Source organism: Bos javanicus, chromosome 2 (genome assembly GCF_032452875.1).
Source record: "Bos javanicus breed banteng chromosome 2, ARS-OSU_banteng_1.0, whole genome shotgun sequence".
Lineage (NCBI taxonomy): Eukaryota > Metazoa > Chordata > Mammalia > Artiodactyla > Bovidae > Bos > Bos javanicus.
Window position 1 is genome coordinate 94,570,109 of NC_083869.1, and position 14,395 is coordinate 94,584,503.

The 14,395-nt window shown below is 41.3% G+C and overlaps 2 protein-coding genes and 2 non-coding genes across 6 annotated transcripts in view; 3 read left to right on the plus strand and 1 right to left on the minus strand.

Moving 5' to 3' along the window:
* NDUFS1 (NADH:ubiquinone oxidoreductase core subunit S1) overlaps positions 1-4,465 on the minus strand; it is a 30,155-nt gene extending 25,690 nt beyond the window's left edge. The window contains exons 1-3 of one of the 3 annotated variants that reach the window (XM_061382444.1): positions 4,327-4,465; positions 1,738-1,799; positions 946-1,037 (exon numbers count right to left, since the gene is read on the minus strand). In XM_061382444.1, coding sequence (XP_061238428.1) covers positions 946-1,037; positions 1,738-1,798 — 153 coding nt within the window. In that variant the 5' untranslated portion in view covers position 1,799; positions 4,327-4,465. Of the gene's footprint in view, positions 1-945; positions 1,038-1,737; positions 1,803-4,166 lie in introns of all 3 variants that reach the window. The other 2 variants (XM_061382438.1, XM_061382451.1) reach the window with 2 other exon arrangements.
* A 147-nt stretch (positions 4,466-4,612) lies between these two features.
* On the plus strand, positions 4,613-7,910 carry EEF1B2 (eukaryotic translation elongation factor 1 beta 2). The gene is made up of 6 exons (XM_061382548.1): positions 4,613-5,071; positions 5,521-5,643; positions 6,631-6,757; positions 7,030-7,096; positions 7,498-7,623; positions 7,711-7,910. Exons 1-6 carry the CDS (start codon positions 4,992-4,994, stop codon positions 7,863-7,865), a joined length of 678 nt encoding a protein of 225 aa, XP_061238532.1. The 5' UTR covers positions 4,613-4,991; the 3' UTR covers positions 7,866-7,910.
* On the plus strand, positions 6,874-6,952 carry LOC133236214 (small nucleolar RNA SNORD51). Its single transcript, XR_009732789.1, has one exon. It is a non-coding gene; the product is annotated as a small nucleolar RNA SNORD51 (small nucleolar RNA).
* Positions 7,224-7,357, plus strand: LOC133236220 (small nucleolar RNA SNORA41). The gene has a single exon (XR_009732794.1). It is a non-coding gene; the product is annotated as a small nucleolar RNA SNORA41 (small nucleolar RNA).
* Positions 7,911-14,395: the final 6,485 nt, after the last annotated feature.

Genomic DNA, 14,395 nt, shown 5'->3' on the forward strand with positions numbered 1-14,395 from the left:
AATCTTAATCACCAAAGCACCATACTCTACAGTCAATGTCATACTGCTTAGTAGCATGAAAACTCTTGATGGGCCAAACTACAAGCTCTTTAACATTGCACTGACTATCTTTAATGACTAGACCTTCTCCAACATCACAGTTCTGATTTCCCGTTATCTCCTCTTCCACACATACCTTGTTTCACTAGTACTAAATGACCTGAAGTTTCCTTGTCCACATATAAACATCTGTTCATCCTTTAAAAACTTCTCAGGGATCACCTGAGATATTTCTGACATCTCTTCTACCACCTCCTATTCATGCCAAAATACTCTCCACTGTACACTGAACATATTTTTGTTATATATTTATTGTTTATATTTCTATGCCTGATGGTACAAAAGTTACTGCTAAAATTAATAAAGAGCATTTAGCTCTGCAATAATTTACAATGGAATAAAGCACTACTTCTTCATGACCAATTTTGTTAGTTCTGGAAGAAACTGGAGATATTAAGTGTTTAGGGCATAAATTCAAGAACCTACTACCCTCCATTTACCTGCTTTGTAGGATACCTTCCTAGAAATATTGTTAAAAACAGGAGAGTTATGTAAATGTGCATCAAGCAGGCTCATAAAAAAGATTACCTTTCTCCCAAACTTACTCATATTAACTAATAATTTATTTCACATAAATTAAAATTTCTAAATGGGAATTTATTTGTAAGGCAGAAGTGAAACAAAAGAATTCCCACAGTTCATTAAGAAAGTCAGAAACAGAAAAGCTCATTCTGATATGCCAAGGTTTCAAATCGAAGTTATTTTCATATAATTTTACTATCTACAGTTCTTTAAAGAGCATTTGTCAAGGAATCTTGAAAATTTTAGAAGTAAACAGTATCAAGAAAATAAAATTTTTTTCAATCAGATTATGCACAAAAATAAAGAACTGAAATTAATGCCTACTTGAAGGACGGTAGTTCCTGGTTCCACCATGACAGACTGACCATCAACAAATACTTCAATCAAGTTGCTTGCTGCTGTGGCAGTTGTTCGAACTGATCATCCAAAACATTGAGGTGAAGATGAAATTAACAGAATTCAAGTTATCATAGCAGAGGGGGTAATGGATTAAATAATTAACCTACAGATCTAAATTTTTTCCTCATTTAATACTATTCCCTTCTATTTCTCTAGATGCAAACTTTTAAAATACTGAATTAGAGGAAAGCTTTTCCAGTCCTTAACACCAAATGGAATATAGTTGTCTATTTTTAACAGCGGTTTAGGCTGTAACTTTTTTGGCCCTGCTGTGTGGCATGTGTACAATCTTAGTTCCCTACCAGGGATTGAACCATGCCTCCTGCCACTGTTAGTGCAGAGTCCTAACCATGGGACTGCCAGGAAGTCCCAGTTATAACTTTTAATGCCACTGAACACATGTTCCTGGGAAGATCACTTCTCAAAAGCAGAACGACTGCTTTTTCCATTCTGGCACTGATGGGGAATTCCTATTACTTTCCATTTCTATGAACTGTTTAAAGCTGTATTATTCTATTCAACTATTCTATTCTATTTTTAATAAAAACTATTATATTTTTAAAGAAAAATAAACCACTGACTCAACATTGTTTCTATTTTTATTTAAAATCTATTATGGATTTAGGGTCTTTTAAGAAACATTCCATAAACCTATAAATTTACAAAGATAGACAGTTTAGTGCCCACAAACTTGCAATTTAAAAAAAAGATACTCACCACATCCTTTAGAAGACTTGGAAAGGCCTACTAAGGCCTTTCTTACAGGTATCCTTAACATACTGCTAAAAATAAAACAAAGAAGGGCTATGTTATGATAGAAAAAACAATCCCAATAACAAACTTTTTAGTAATATTTTATGGGTTTAAAGGACTTCATATACATATTTTATTCCATGGAACATTTCACAAGTCCTGATATTGTTTCTCAAATTATAGAGATGAGAATACTCCATCTCAGCTAAAGTAACTGACTTTTACATCATCAAGAAGCTAAGGAAGAGCCGCTAGTATATAAATATGAGCCTTCTAATTCTATACAAAGGGCAGTTTTGTTTTTAATTATAAACAAATGGTCAAACTTAAATACAACTATGTAGTAAAATAAATTCCAAGAATTAGCTTATCATTAGTTGCTATGTAAAATAAAGCCTACCTTTCTATCTTCATTTCCTGCTAATACACATTCCAAAATTCTATGTTCTGAGCAGTTATCTACTAAATGCTCCTGAGATATTCTGAGCCTAAGATATTCACAAGCCTAAGCTTGAAAAAGTCTGGAGTGCCATTTTCTGTGTCAACTAGTACATTTATCTTTCAGATTTGCAATTATTTATTTTTGCGCTTGTTCTACCCCCACACTGTATTATGAACTTCCTGAATCTTTCTATCTCTACCCCTAAGGATCGCGCACAGTAAGCTCTAAAAGAGTGGTTCTCTACAAGACACAATTTTGTTTCCCAGGGAACATTTAGCAAGGTCCAGAGAAATTGTCTGTGGTCAGGATGAGGGGAAACCTATTGGCGTCTAGCGGGTAGAGGTCAGGGTGCAATTAAAGATCCTACAATACTCAGGACAATTTCCCATAAAATAGAATTACCTAAAGTGCTGCAGCTGAGAAGCCTTCTCTACAGGATTTGCTGAATTACTGAAATAAATGAAAGTAGGTTACAGAACTTAACACCAATTAAAGGTGTACATAAGCGAACACTGAAAAGTTATTTGATCTTTTAGGTCCACTCACTTGATCATATGGACAAAGCATTGCTGAATCAGAACAGCACAGATTCAAAATCAACAATCAATATTTCATACAACAGTGTAAAAAATTTTAATTACTATTTTGCTCATGTCCAATACAATATGAAACTGGTGCCTACTTTAGCTAGAAAATCCATGAGGACTATTTGTATTGAACACCCTGCAACAAATGGAAGACTGCATAACCCCAACATAAGAAATACAGATTTGCAAAACTTTGATAAGTGCTTTACACTTTTTTGGCTACCTTGCAGGAACAGAAAAAAATCGAATATAAGATGGGAAAGTGCTAATGATGAATCATTTCTAAAACTAGACTGAACACGTTTTGGTACAGGGATAGATAATACCACTCCACATTCACCATGTATCCTACATCCATCCACTTCTTTCCCTCCAAGGTACTATCCTATTTCAAGCCACCATCATCTCTTGCTTGGATTATTAGAACAGCCCCCTAACAGGTCTCCTGGCTTCCACACTGCTCCTATTGCCTCTCCCATCTTCCCAAGGGCTGTGGCCTCAGACTGAAATGCTCTTTCCTCAGATCTTTCTGGGCCCTCCTCATCCTTCAAATTTCTGCCTTAAAAGGCATTTCTCAGGGAGATTTTCTTATACCAGTCTAACTAAAACTATCGTAACTACTCCCCAGTCATGTCACCCATTTAATTCTTCCTTGCAGACTCGCTTCTAGTTTATAATAGACGTCCAATAACTATTTGCTAAATGAGTTCTATCTCTACCATCTGGCCATCACTTCCACTTTCCTGGCATTAAAAAGTGTAGGTGCTCTGGCAATCTTGTAACACCCTGCTTAAAGATGCACATACAATTCAGTGGGGGAAAAAAAAAAGACTTTCAGTAAAAAACCAACCTGATGTTTCTTCATCAGAAACACTTCATTTTACAGCTTCTATACTCTCACAAGTTCTGTTTCTGAGCACAGCTGTACCTGATCCACGCTTTTATAGTACATGTGCATGCATTAGATCCCCAAATTTAAACAACGTAGCTTTGTCATTTGCAGTGCAACCTCTGGGCCAACTGTTTAAATGTCCCTTTCTTCCCCACCAGTGAAAATGGTAAGAAGTGCTACCCAATGCAGCCCTTGCACAAAACCAAAAAACAAAACAAAAGGCATGCACAGTTGCTAAGGCAACAGCGGCCAAAGATGCCCAGTACCAGGTATGTGTTAATTTGGGGGAAAAGGCTCAGTCTTTAGGCCTAAGTCACTGACACAGGTTCTCTCCAGGAAGGGGACTGTCTTGCATTCCCGTGCAAAGGGAAGGTCACCCAAAAGGTGACTCGGACCAGAGCTCCCCAGGGCCTCCAGGCTTCCTCCTCCTCTCTGCTCCATCAGACCAGAGATCTTGCCTAACAGTCCTCACCTGCCGGCTCTCGGGGGTTCCCGAGGAGGCGGGGTGGAACGCGGCGCAAAGTCAAGGACAAGAGGAGAATGAGTGGGCTGAGACAAAGGAAACAGTCTCGTCAATAAACAAACGCCGGGGGCTGGGGCACCTCAGCCTTCTCACCCAAACACGACCTCACCTTCTCCCTGGAGCCGCGGAGGCTACCCTGCAGAATTGTCTGCAATACACCGACCCCTTCAGAGGCCGGGTTGCTTATTCAATATGGCGGTCTCGGGTATCTCCGCCAGCCGGGCCTGGAAGAACGGAAAGCCGGGAGGGACTAGAAACCCCAGTTCGACAATTTCCGGCTGATAGAGTTCGGCAACTTCCGTCCGCTTGACAGAGGGCGGGGCGGAGGGCGTAGCACCCGGGAGGAGGCCGGGGTGGGGTTGGGGGTGACGGGGGCCGGCTCGGACCCGCAGTTCCGCCGGAAGTGGCCTGTCGGTTGAGGCCGAGCGTTTTCGGCCATCTCCGGCGCCCCCAGAGGGCGGGTCCTAGAGTCTTCGAAAACCTTGAGGTAGCAATTTAAGAAATACCCATTTTATTAATTGATTTCTAAATGCAAAGAAAGGCCAATGGATAAATTGCGGGCCATTAATTTAGAGCCTTTGCTTTTTACGTTGAAGAATCTTAACGTACTTTGACCTTTAACCTGCGGCCGAGGGCCTCGGAGAGAAACGCCTCCGTTTCTATATAAGGGATTTCCGGCCTTTGGCGGCCCTTTTTTTCCTCTTAGCGCTGGGCGCAGGCCGGTTGCGCGCCTCTTTTTCTTTGCTGCCTCCCAGTTCTAGATTAGCCGTCGCCATGGGTTTTGGAGACTTGAAAAGCCCCGCTGGCCTCCAGGTGCTCAACGACTACTTGGCGGACAAGAGTTACATAGAGGGGTGAGCGCATTGGCCCGGGTCGGGCAGGGCCGGGTTGGTGGGGCCACGTGGCGCCGCCTCGGCTGCGGCTAGAGGAAGGGAAACCCGGTCCCAGGGCTCTCCCTGGGGAGGGGGTTGCGAGGGAACAAGGGTTAAAATGTGCTTTTTCCGCATGCTTAACTCCACCAGGTTTTTCCACGTCTTTGCTCCGTTAACAGATGTAAGCCTGTAGCTCCATGTTAGCAATTGCAATTTCTGAAGAGGTCTACTGAGTGGCAAGAATGTCTCAGGGTATCGCGGAGAACCAAATAAATGATCCCTTATCCTAAGAAGCTTATTTCTTACAAAAGACAAAGCAGCTTAGGTACCCCGGTGACGAAAGGGCGAGTTCGTAGTGTTTGTCATTCATTTGCTGGTGTTTGTATCTCTCCTTATAAAAGTGTGTGTAATTACGTTTGTATCATCGGCAGGTATGTGCCATCACAAGCAGATGTAGCAGTGTTTGAAGCCGTCTCCGGCCCACCACCTGCCGACTTGTGTCATGCCCTCCGTTGGTATAATCATATCAAATCCTATGAGAAGGAAAAGGCCAGGTAAAATTATCTTTGTGTTTGCTTGAGGAATAGAATACTTTCAGAGCTTAAACTCGGGGTTTTCACGTGACAAGTTAGGGTTCAGGATATTTTAGTTTTGTTGGGATATTGTGAGCTAATTTCTCCATGACTTGAGAAGGGGCAAGAGACCGAAATCCTCCCATTTTTTCACGTAGCAGGTAGAACGTGACCATATTGAAGGAAAAAATTGGTCAATCTAGGAAATAGAAAATTTTATTCAAGCCACACCGAGGATTATAACCTCTGAAAAACTCTTCTGAAACCTGACAACTGTTCCCTCCACATAAGTAAGACAAGGCTGTAAATAATGTAAATGATTCATGTATTATTTAATGATGGTTTATATAATCTAGATCTACAGGTGCAAAGCAGGTTCATCATGACCCAAGATTAAGAAGAAATATTTCTTTAAGAGGGTTGGTTAATGCACATATACAATGCAGCCTAGAGGGGAGGCAGGTGGTTCAAATGGACTAAGAAAGATTTTATTTTTAATTTTTATTTTGTCTTGCCACAAAATACGAATTTTACTTGATCAAAAACAGCAATTCACCTGTTCCCCACACTGCCTTTCCAATGTGCCTGACCTTGACTTGGGGGGCAGTGCACCTCTGGGATGAGCGGGTCCTTCTTCAATCTTCGGAAACTGCTAACAAGAATGGAAGTTTGAGGAGGTAGACTCCAGTTCACTAAGAATGGAACTGAGCATACTTAATGAAATCTCAAATAGAAATAATCATTCTGAAAGTATATCATTGTCCATATTGAATAAAATGTTTCACATGGTACTGATGATTGTTGGGTGAGAAGCTCAACATATATATAAAAGTATTTACCAGGGAGGGTTGAAGGGTAAATTCTTAGTATAAAAGAGATTCTTTAGTTTTAATGAAAACAAGCTCTCGCGTGTTACGTGAAAGGGGACATGGTGACCTAGTAATATTTGATTAATTTTTTTTTTCCAAGCCTGCCAGGAGTGAAGAAAGCTTTGGGCAAGTATGGCCCTGCTAATGTGGAAGACACCACAGAAAGTGGAGCTACAGATAGTAAAGATGATGATGACATTGATCTCTTTGGATCTGATGATGAGGAGGTATGGCATAAATTGACTTATGTGTGTATCTGTGCTTAAGCACAGGCTCTGTAGCCAAAATCCCTGGGTTTTAACTCTGGCTTCACTTAAAATTACCTGCCTTTTAAAAATTCTGACTGGCTACATGATGAATAAAATCAAATCACCATCTTTCGGCTGAGTTCGTGATGGATTTGCTTTTTTCTGACAAAGCCAGTCTTTGTTACAACCCACCAGCTTTAAACTGAGGAACAATCCACTTTGTGAAATACATGAAATTTTTTCCTCTACAGGAAAGTGAAGAAGCCAAGAGGCTAAGAGAAGAACGCCTTGCCCAGTATGAGTCAAAGAAAGCCAAAAGTGGGTCATTTTATAATTTGTGTCTAATTGACTTAATAGATTTCATAATGTGAATAATCTTTTTAAAAAGTTAACCTTCAAAGTAATTTCCTTTCCTCCCCATTTTGTTGAAGTAGAGCTTCAAAACTTCCACAGCTACTGGTCTGCAGCTGTTCTTAAAGGTAGCAGCTGTGGCATTCCACTGTGGGAAAGAAACTGTCACACAACTCAACACCTCTTTCTCAGCACAACAGAAAGTGGGCATGTGTGTGACAAACACAAGGTGTGTGTTCTATACTTCTGTGTGGCTACGGAGATGATCCATTTAGAAACAAATTTAAGATTTATTAAGTGACTTGGAGTAGGGTAAAAAGAATTGTTTGAACGATGCTGTTTCCTGTACACTTTTTAAATTTTTTTAGAACCAGCACTTGTCGCCAAGTCTTCCATCTTATTAGACGTGAAACCTTGGGATGATGAGACCGATATGGCAAAACTAGAGGAGTGCGTCAGAAGCATTCAAGCAGATGGCTTGGTCTGGGGCTCTTGTGAGTTTAATCTTCTCTTTTTGACACTGGCATCTGCATAGTTTCCAACTGTGTCAATTCTAAGATTTTTTTCGATCTTCTTTTCAGCTAAACTAGTTCCGGTTGGGTATGGCATTAAAAAACTACAAATACAGTGTGTAGTTGAAGACGACAAAGTTGGGACAGACATGCTGGAGGAGCAGATCACTGCTTTCGATGAGTATGTACAGTCTATGGATGTGGCTGCATTCAACAAGATCTAAAATCCATCATGGTTCAGTGCCCATAAATAAAAGTTTGAAAGACAACCCTTGGCTCTTGATTTCTAAATAAGAAGGTGGTACTTATATTCCATTTTTGAGGGAAGAAATTCAGTGGCTAGATAATTCATAAATAATGTAAATTTAGGTCAGCATTGTCATTCAACATTTAGCCAAAAAAAGACTACCTGTTATGAATACTGTGGCTACGCATAGATGTAAGGTAGATTTTATAAACAAAAGTGGACTTAGGACAACTTCTCTACCTGTTAGTGACATCCTCTATAAGTGGTGATACAACTTTTACTGCAGTATTTCAAGCATTTATATTATTGAAGAGGTGTACTTGACTGAGAATTTGTACTAAGAGTTTTTTTTTTCTTTAACCACATCACTTGGCTTTTGGGACTTTAGTTACCCAGGTCCAAGGCAGTTAACTGCCAAGAGTTGATTTTAGATTAATTTGGCCCATGTATAATGGCTCAGTTACAAAATTACCTAATATCTGAGCTGACTCCTCAATGAGAATATTCAGAATATCTTGAATCATAAGAAATGAGTGAAAAACAGGTAAAGTGCTTATGGTAACACCAGGCATGTGCAAATAATATCATTTTGTTGGATAGTTAAACATTTGGAGTTAAAGGAATTAAAGGCCAAGACTAACTCATTTTGTAGTTGGGGACGATGGCTGACAGTAGTTTGTTGTGACCTAACATCAGGCTAGGGTCTGCTGCTGCTGCTAAGTCGCTTCAGTCATGTCTGACTCTGCGACCCCATCCCTGGGATTCTCCAGGCAAGAACACTGGAGTGGGTTGCCATTTCCTTCTCCAAGGTAGGGTCTACTTGTGACTAAAATCACAATTAAAAGTCCCAACTAAAAATGTTACGTGTTACATGAGTTAGTATGTGTGATTTACTAAAGGTTACCTACCTAACCCAGAGCTTGGTTTCCCAATGGTGCTAGTGGTAAAGAACCCACCTGCTAATGCAACAGACTTGGGTTCAATCCCTGGGTTGGGAAGATCCCCTAGAGAAGGAAATCACAGCCCACTCCAGGATTGTTACCTGGATAACCCTATGGACAGAGTAGCCTGGTGGACAGTGGTCCATGGGGTCACAGAGAGACACAACGCAAAGTGACAGCCTGTAGGCAACCTGGAGGAGGGGAGGATTCCCAGAATTTGTCATGAATTGCAACCTGCATCAAGGCAACATTGTAAATTTTACATGATGCCTTCTGTACTGTTTGATCTTCCCTGGTTGCTCAGAGGTTAAAGCGTCTGCCTCCAACGTTGGAGACCTGGGATTGATCCCTGGGTCGGGAAGATCCCCTGGAGAAGGAAATGGCAACCCACGCCAGTATTCTTGCCTGGAGAATCCCATGGACAGATGAGCCTGGTAGGCTACAGTCCACAGGATCACAAAGAGACCGACACGACTGAGCGACTTCACCTTCACCTTCTGTACTGTTCGGGGAGAATTGGTGTTGAGCCTGTGTGGTGGTGTGGGGAGGGAAGCCTAAAGATTCTTCAAGAGATGGGAATACCAGATCACTTTACCTGCCTCCTGAGAAATCTTTATGCAGGTCAAGAAGCAACAGAACTGGACATGAAACAACAGACTGGTTCCAAAGTGGGAAAGGAGTCAAGACTGTATGTTGTCACCCTGCTTATTTGACTTACATGTAGAGTACATCATGTGAAATACCAGGCTGGAATCAAGATTGCCAGGAGAAATAATAAACTCAGATAACGCAGATGACACCATCCTGATGGCAGAAAGCAAAGAACTAAAGAGCCTCTTAATGAGAGTGAAAGAGAGTGAAAACGCTGGCTTAAAACTCAACATTAAAAAAACCGAGATCATGGCATCTGATCCCATCACTCCATGGCAAATAGATGGAGAAACAAGGGGAACAGTGATAGACTTTATTTTCACAGGCTCCAAAGTCACTACAGATGGTGACTGCAGCCATGACATTAAGACGCTTGCTCCCTGGAGAAAAAGTTATGACCAAACTGGACAGCATATTAAAAAGAGATACTACTGACAAAAGTCTGTCTAGTCAAAGGTATGGTTTTTCCAGTAATCATGTATAGATGTGAGAGTTGGATCATAAAGCTAAGCACCGAAGAATTGATGCTTTTTGGTGTTGAAGAAAACTTTAATTAAGAGTCCCTTGGACTGCAAGGAGATCAAACCAGTCAGTCCTCAAGGAAATGAGTCCTGAATGTTCACTGGGAAGACTGATGCTGAAGCTGAAATTCCAATACTTTGTCCACCTGATGCAAAAAACTGACTCTTGGAAAAGACCCTGATGCTGGGAAGATTGAAGGCAGGAGGAGAAGGGTATGACAAGAGGATGAGATGGTTGGATGGCATCACCGACTCCACAGACGTGAGTTTGAGTAAGCTCCAGGAGTTGGCGATGGACAGGAGCTGGTGTGCTGCGGTCCATGGGGTCATCTCAGAGAGTCGGACATGACTGAGCAACTGAACTGAACTGTGTAGTAGTGTTTGGGAGGGAGGCCTAAAGATGGGTGATTGATCCCTAGGCTGTGGTTCATGAGTCTAGCTTGGGTGAGGAAGTGGGACATTCTACCTGAATTTGTAAGTCTGACTAAGTCTGTCAGGGTGGGGGATCTTCAAAACTGAGATGGTGCTACAGTTGAATGAATGTACTGAGAGGAGAATGGTACTGTAGTCAGATGATAGTCCAGTATTGGAAACAGCTGCATGTTAACAGTTTGCAATATACTGAACCTTTGAGTATATATTTTTCAAATATATAAATGTTTTTTACTTGGCTGTAGCCGGTCTTAGTTGCAAGAGGGGACAACGTGATGAGATGGATGGCATCACTGACTCAATGGACATGAGTTTGAGCAAACTCTGGGAGATGGTGAAGAACAGGGAAGCCTGGTGTGCTGCAGTCCATGGGCCAGCAAAGACTTGGACACGACTGAGCAACTGAACAAGAAGTCTTGGATGTGGCATGTGGGATCTAGTTCCTTGACCAGAAATCAAACTCAGGATCCCTGCATTGAAAGTGTGAAGTCTTATTAACCACTGACCACCAAGGAAGTCCCTTGGTGGGACTTCCTTTTTTTTCTTTATGAGTAGTATTTATATCGGAGAAGGCAGTGGCACCCTACTCCAGTACCCTTGCCTGGAAAATCCCATGGGCGGAGGAGCCTGGTAGGCTGCAGTCCATGGGGTGGCACAGAGTCGGACACGACTGAGCGACTTCACTTTGACTTTTCACTTTCACGCATTGGAGAAGGAAATGGCAACCCACTCCAGTGTTCTTGCCTGGAGAATCCCAGGGACGGGGAAATGTAGTGAGCTGCCATCTATGGGGTCGCACAGAGACAGACGCAACTGAAGCGACTTAGCAGCAGCAGCAGTATTTATATATTTTTTTGCAGTAGTAGTTTTCAGAAAAGTAGAGCTTGGGAATTGTGGACCTCCAAAAATGTTCATTTTGTAGTCTGTAGGCCAAAGAGATTACAACAGACCCAGTCTAAAATCACTGGAGATATTTTCAGGTTGTCACAATTATGGGAGCCAGCAGAGGGCAGCACTTGATTTTGTGGTGAACAGCAGAGCCTGGGGATTCTGGAAATGATATGGAAAAGCAGAGATGTAGTAGCCTAGTGAACAGCCAAAAATAATTCATAGTCACTTACTTGAGTACCAGATAGCTTGAGTACCAAGTAGCTTGACCAAAATGTTAAGTATGAAAAGTAATTAATTTTAAACTAATGATTAAAAATGTTTTTAAGGGGCTCCCCTGGAGTCCAGTGGTTAAGGCACAGTGCTTTCACTGAAGGGGACATGGATTCCTGATCTGAACCAAGATACCACAGACCACACTGCTGAAATATAGGAAAAACAATGGTTAAAACTAAGAGTTAAAAAATTTAGAATAGTCAATTCAAACCACAGCTGTCTGGTAAATCTTAAAATAATGAAACATATGACTTTAAGATCTTGACTCCATGGTCCTGAATGAAAAATTAATGGTATCTTTTAATGTCATTTAAAAAGATTACACATTAATATCATTCAAAATTCTAGAGTTTATACAGTGAAGTCTTCCCTGTCCCCCAGGTCTCCCATTCACTTTCATAAAAGCAACCAAGGTTGCCAGTTTCTTAGGTCTTTCCAGAGCTAGTCTAAGCACATGTAGAGACTAATTGTAGCATACTAATTATAGCATATGATGCAAATTTCTGCATCTTAAATTTTGTCTATAGATATAGACTTGGATATCTTTTATTCTGTAATGGTACCTAAAAGACTTCCTCATTTTTTTAACAGTTATATAATCCATTTTCTCATATCTTACTTAGTCTGGTTATTGGATCTTTAGTTTGCTTTCATTTTTTTGCTATTATGAGCAATGCTCACATATTCATGTGAGCCAGTATACTGAATTGTTTTTTTGAACAGAATGGGAAAGACTAGGGATCTCTTCAAGAAAATCAGAGATACCAAAGGAACATTTCATGCAAAGATGAACTCGATAAAGGACAGAAATGGTATGGACCTAACATAAGCAGAATATATTAAGAAGAAGTGGCAAGAATACACAGAAGAACTGTACAAAAAAGATCTTCACGACCCAGATAATCACGATGGTGTGATCATTCACCTAGTGCCAGACATCCTGGAATGTGATGTCAAGTGGGCTTTAGAAAGCATCACTATGAACAAAGCTAGTGGAGGTGATGGAATTCCAGTTGAGCTACTTCAAATCCTGAAAGATGATGCTGTGAAAGTGCTGTAGCAATATGCCAGCAAATTTGGAAAACTCAGCAGTGGCCACAGGACTGGAAAAGGTCAGTTTTCATTCCAATCCCAAAGGAAGGCAATGCCAACAAATGAGCAAACTACCACACAATTGCACTCATCTCACACACTAGTAAAGTAATGCTCAAAATTCTCCAAGCCAGGCTTCAGCAATATGTGAACCGTGAACTTCCTGATGTTCAAGCTGGTTTTAGAAAAGGCAGAGGAACCAGGGATCAAATTGCCAACATCCACTGGATCTTGGAAAAAGCAAGAGAGTTCCAGAAAAACATCTATTTCTGCTTTATTGACTATGCAAAAGCCTTTGACTGTGTGCATCACAAACTGGAAAATTCTGAAAGAGATGGGAACACCAGACCACCTGATCTGCCTCTTGAGAAATTTGTATGCAGGTCAGGAAGCAACAGTTAGAACTGGACATGGAACAACAGACTGGTTCCAAATAGGAAAAGGAGTTCGTCAAGGCTGTATATTGTCACCCTGCTTATTTAACTTCTATGCAGAGTACATCACGAGAAACGCTGGACTGGAAGAAGCGCAAGCTGGAATCAAGATTGCCGGGAGAAATATCAGTAACCTCAGATATGCAGATGACACCACCCTTATGGCAGAAAGTGAAGAGGAACTAAAAAGCCTCTTGATGAAAGTGAAAGTGGAGAGTGAAAAAGTTGGCTTAAAGCTCAACATTCAGAAAATGAAGATCATGGCATCCAGTCCCACCACTTCATGGGAAATAGATGGGGAAACAGTGGAAACAGTGTCAGACTTTATTTTTCTGGGCTCCAAAATCACTACAGATGGTGACTGCAGCCATGAAATTAAAAGACGCTTACTCCTTGGAAGGAAAGTTATGACCAACATAGATAGCATATTCAAAAGCAGAGACATTACTTTGCCAACAAAGGTCCATCTAGTCAAGGCTATGGTTTTTCCTGTGGTCATGTATGGATGTGAGAGTTGGACTGTGAAGAAAGCTGAGCGCCAAAGAATTGATGCTTTTGAACTGTGGTGTTGGAGAAGACTCTTGAGAGTCCCTTGGACTGCCAGGAGATCCAACCAGTCCATTCTGAAGGAGATCAGCCCTGGGATTTCTTTGGAAGGAATGATGCTAAAGCTGAAACTCCAGTACTTTGGCCACCTCATGCAAGGTGTTGACTCATTAGAAAAGATGCTGATGCTGGGAGGGATTGGGGGCAGGAGGAGAAGGGGATGACAGAGGATGAGATGGCTGGATGGCATCACTTACTCGATGGACGTGAGTCTGGGTGAACTCCGGGAGTTGGTGATGGACAGGGAGGCCTGGTGTGCTGTGATTCATGGGGTCGCAAAGAGTGGGACACGACTGAGCGACTGATCTGATCTTATCTCTGATGTTCAGAAGGCATAGGTTTACGTAGAGAAAGATTTTTTTTCTGTTTCTGGCCTTGGTATAAGAACCTCATCTTTTTTGATGTGTTCCCTAAGTGATTACCTGACGCTGAAACCTTATTTATTTTTTCATATTCATCCATCCAGTATAAGAACTGGGCACAGTATGGGAATTCAAAACTGATTCATTCAGTGTCACTGTATTAGATATTATAAAATTACAAAAGGAGTAAGAAAATAGCCAAAGGGAGGTGGTTCAGACATCCTTAAAATGAAGTTATTTTGTGATTAAGTACGGTCATCCTTCAGTATCCAAGGGTGGACTGGCTCCAGGAACCACCCCCAAA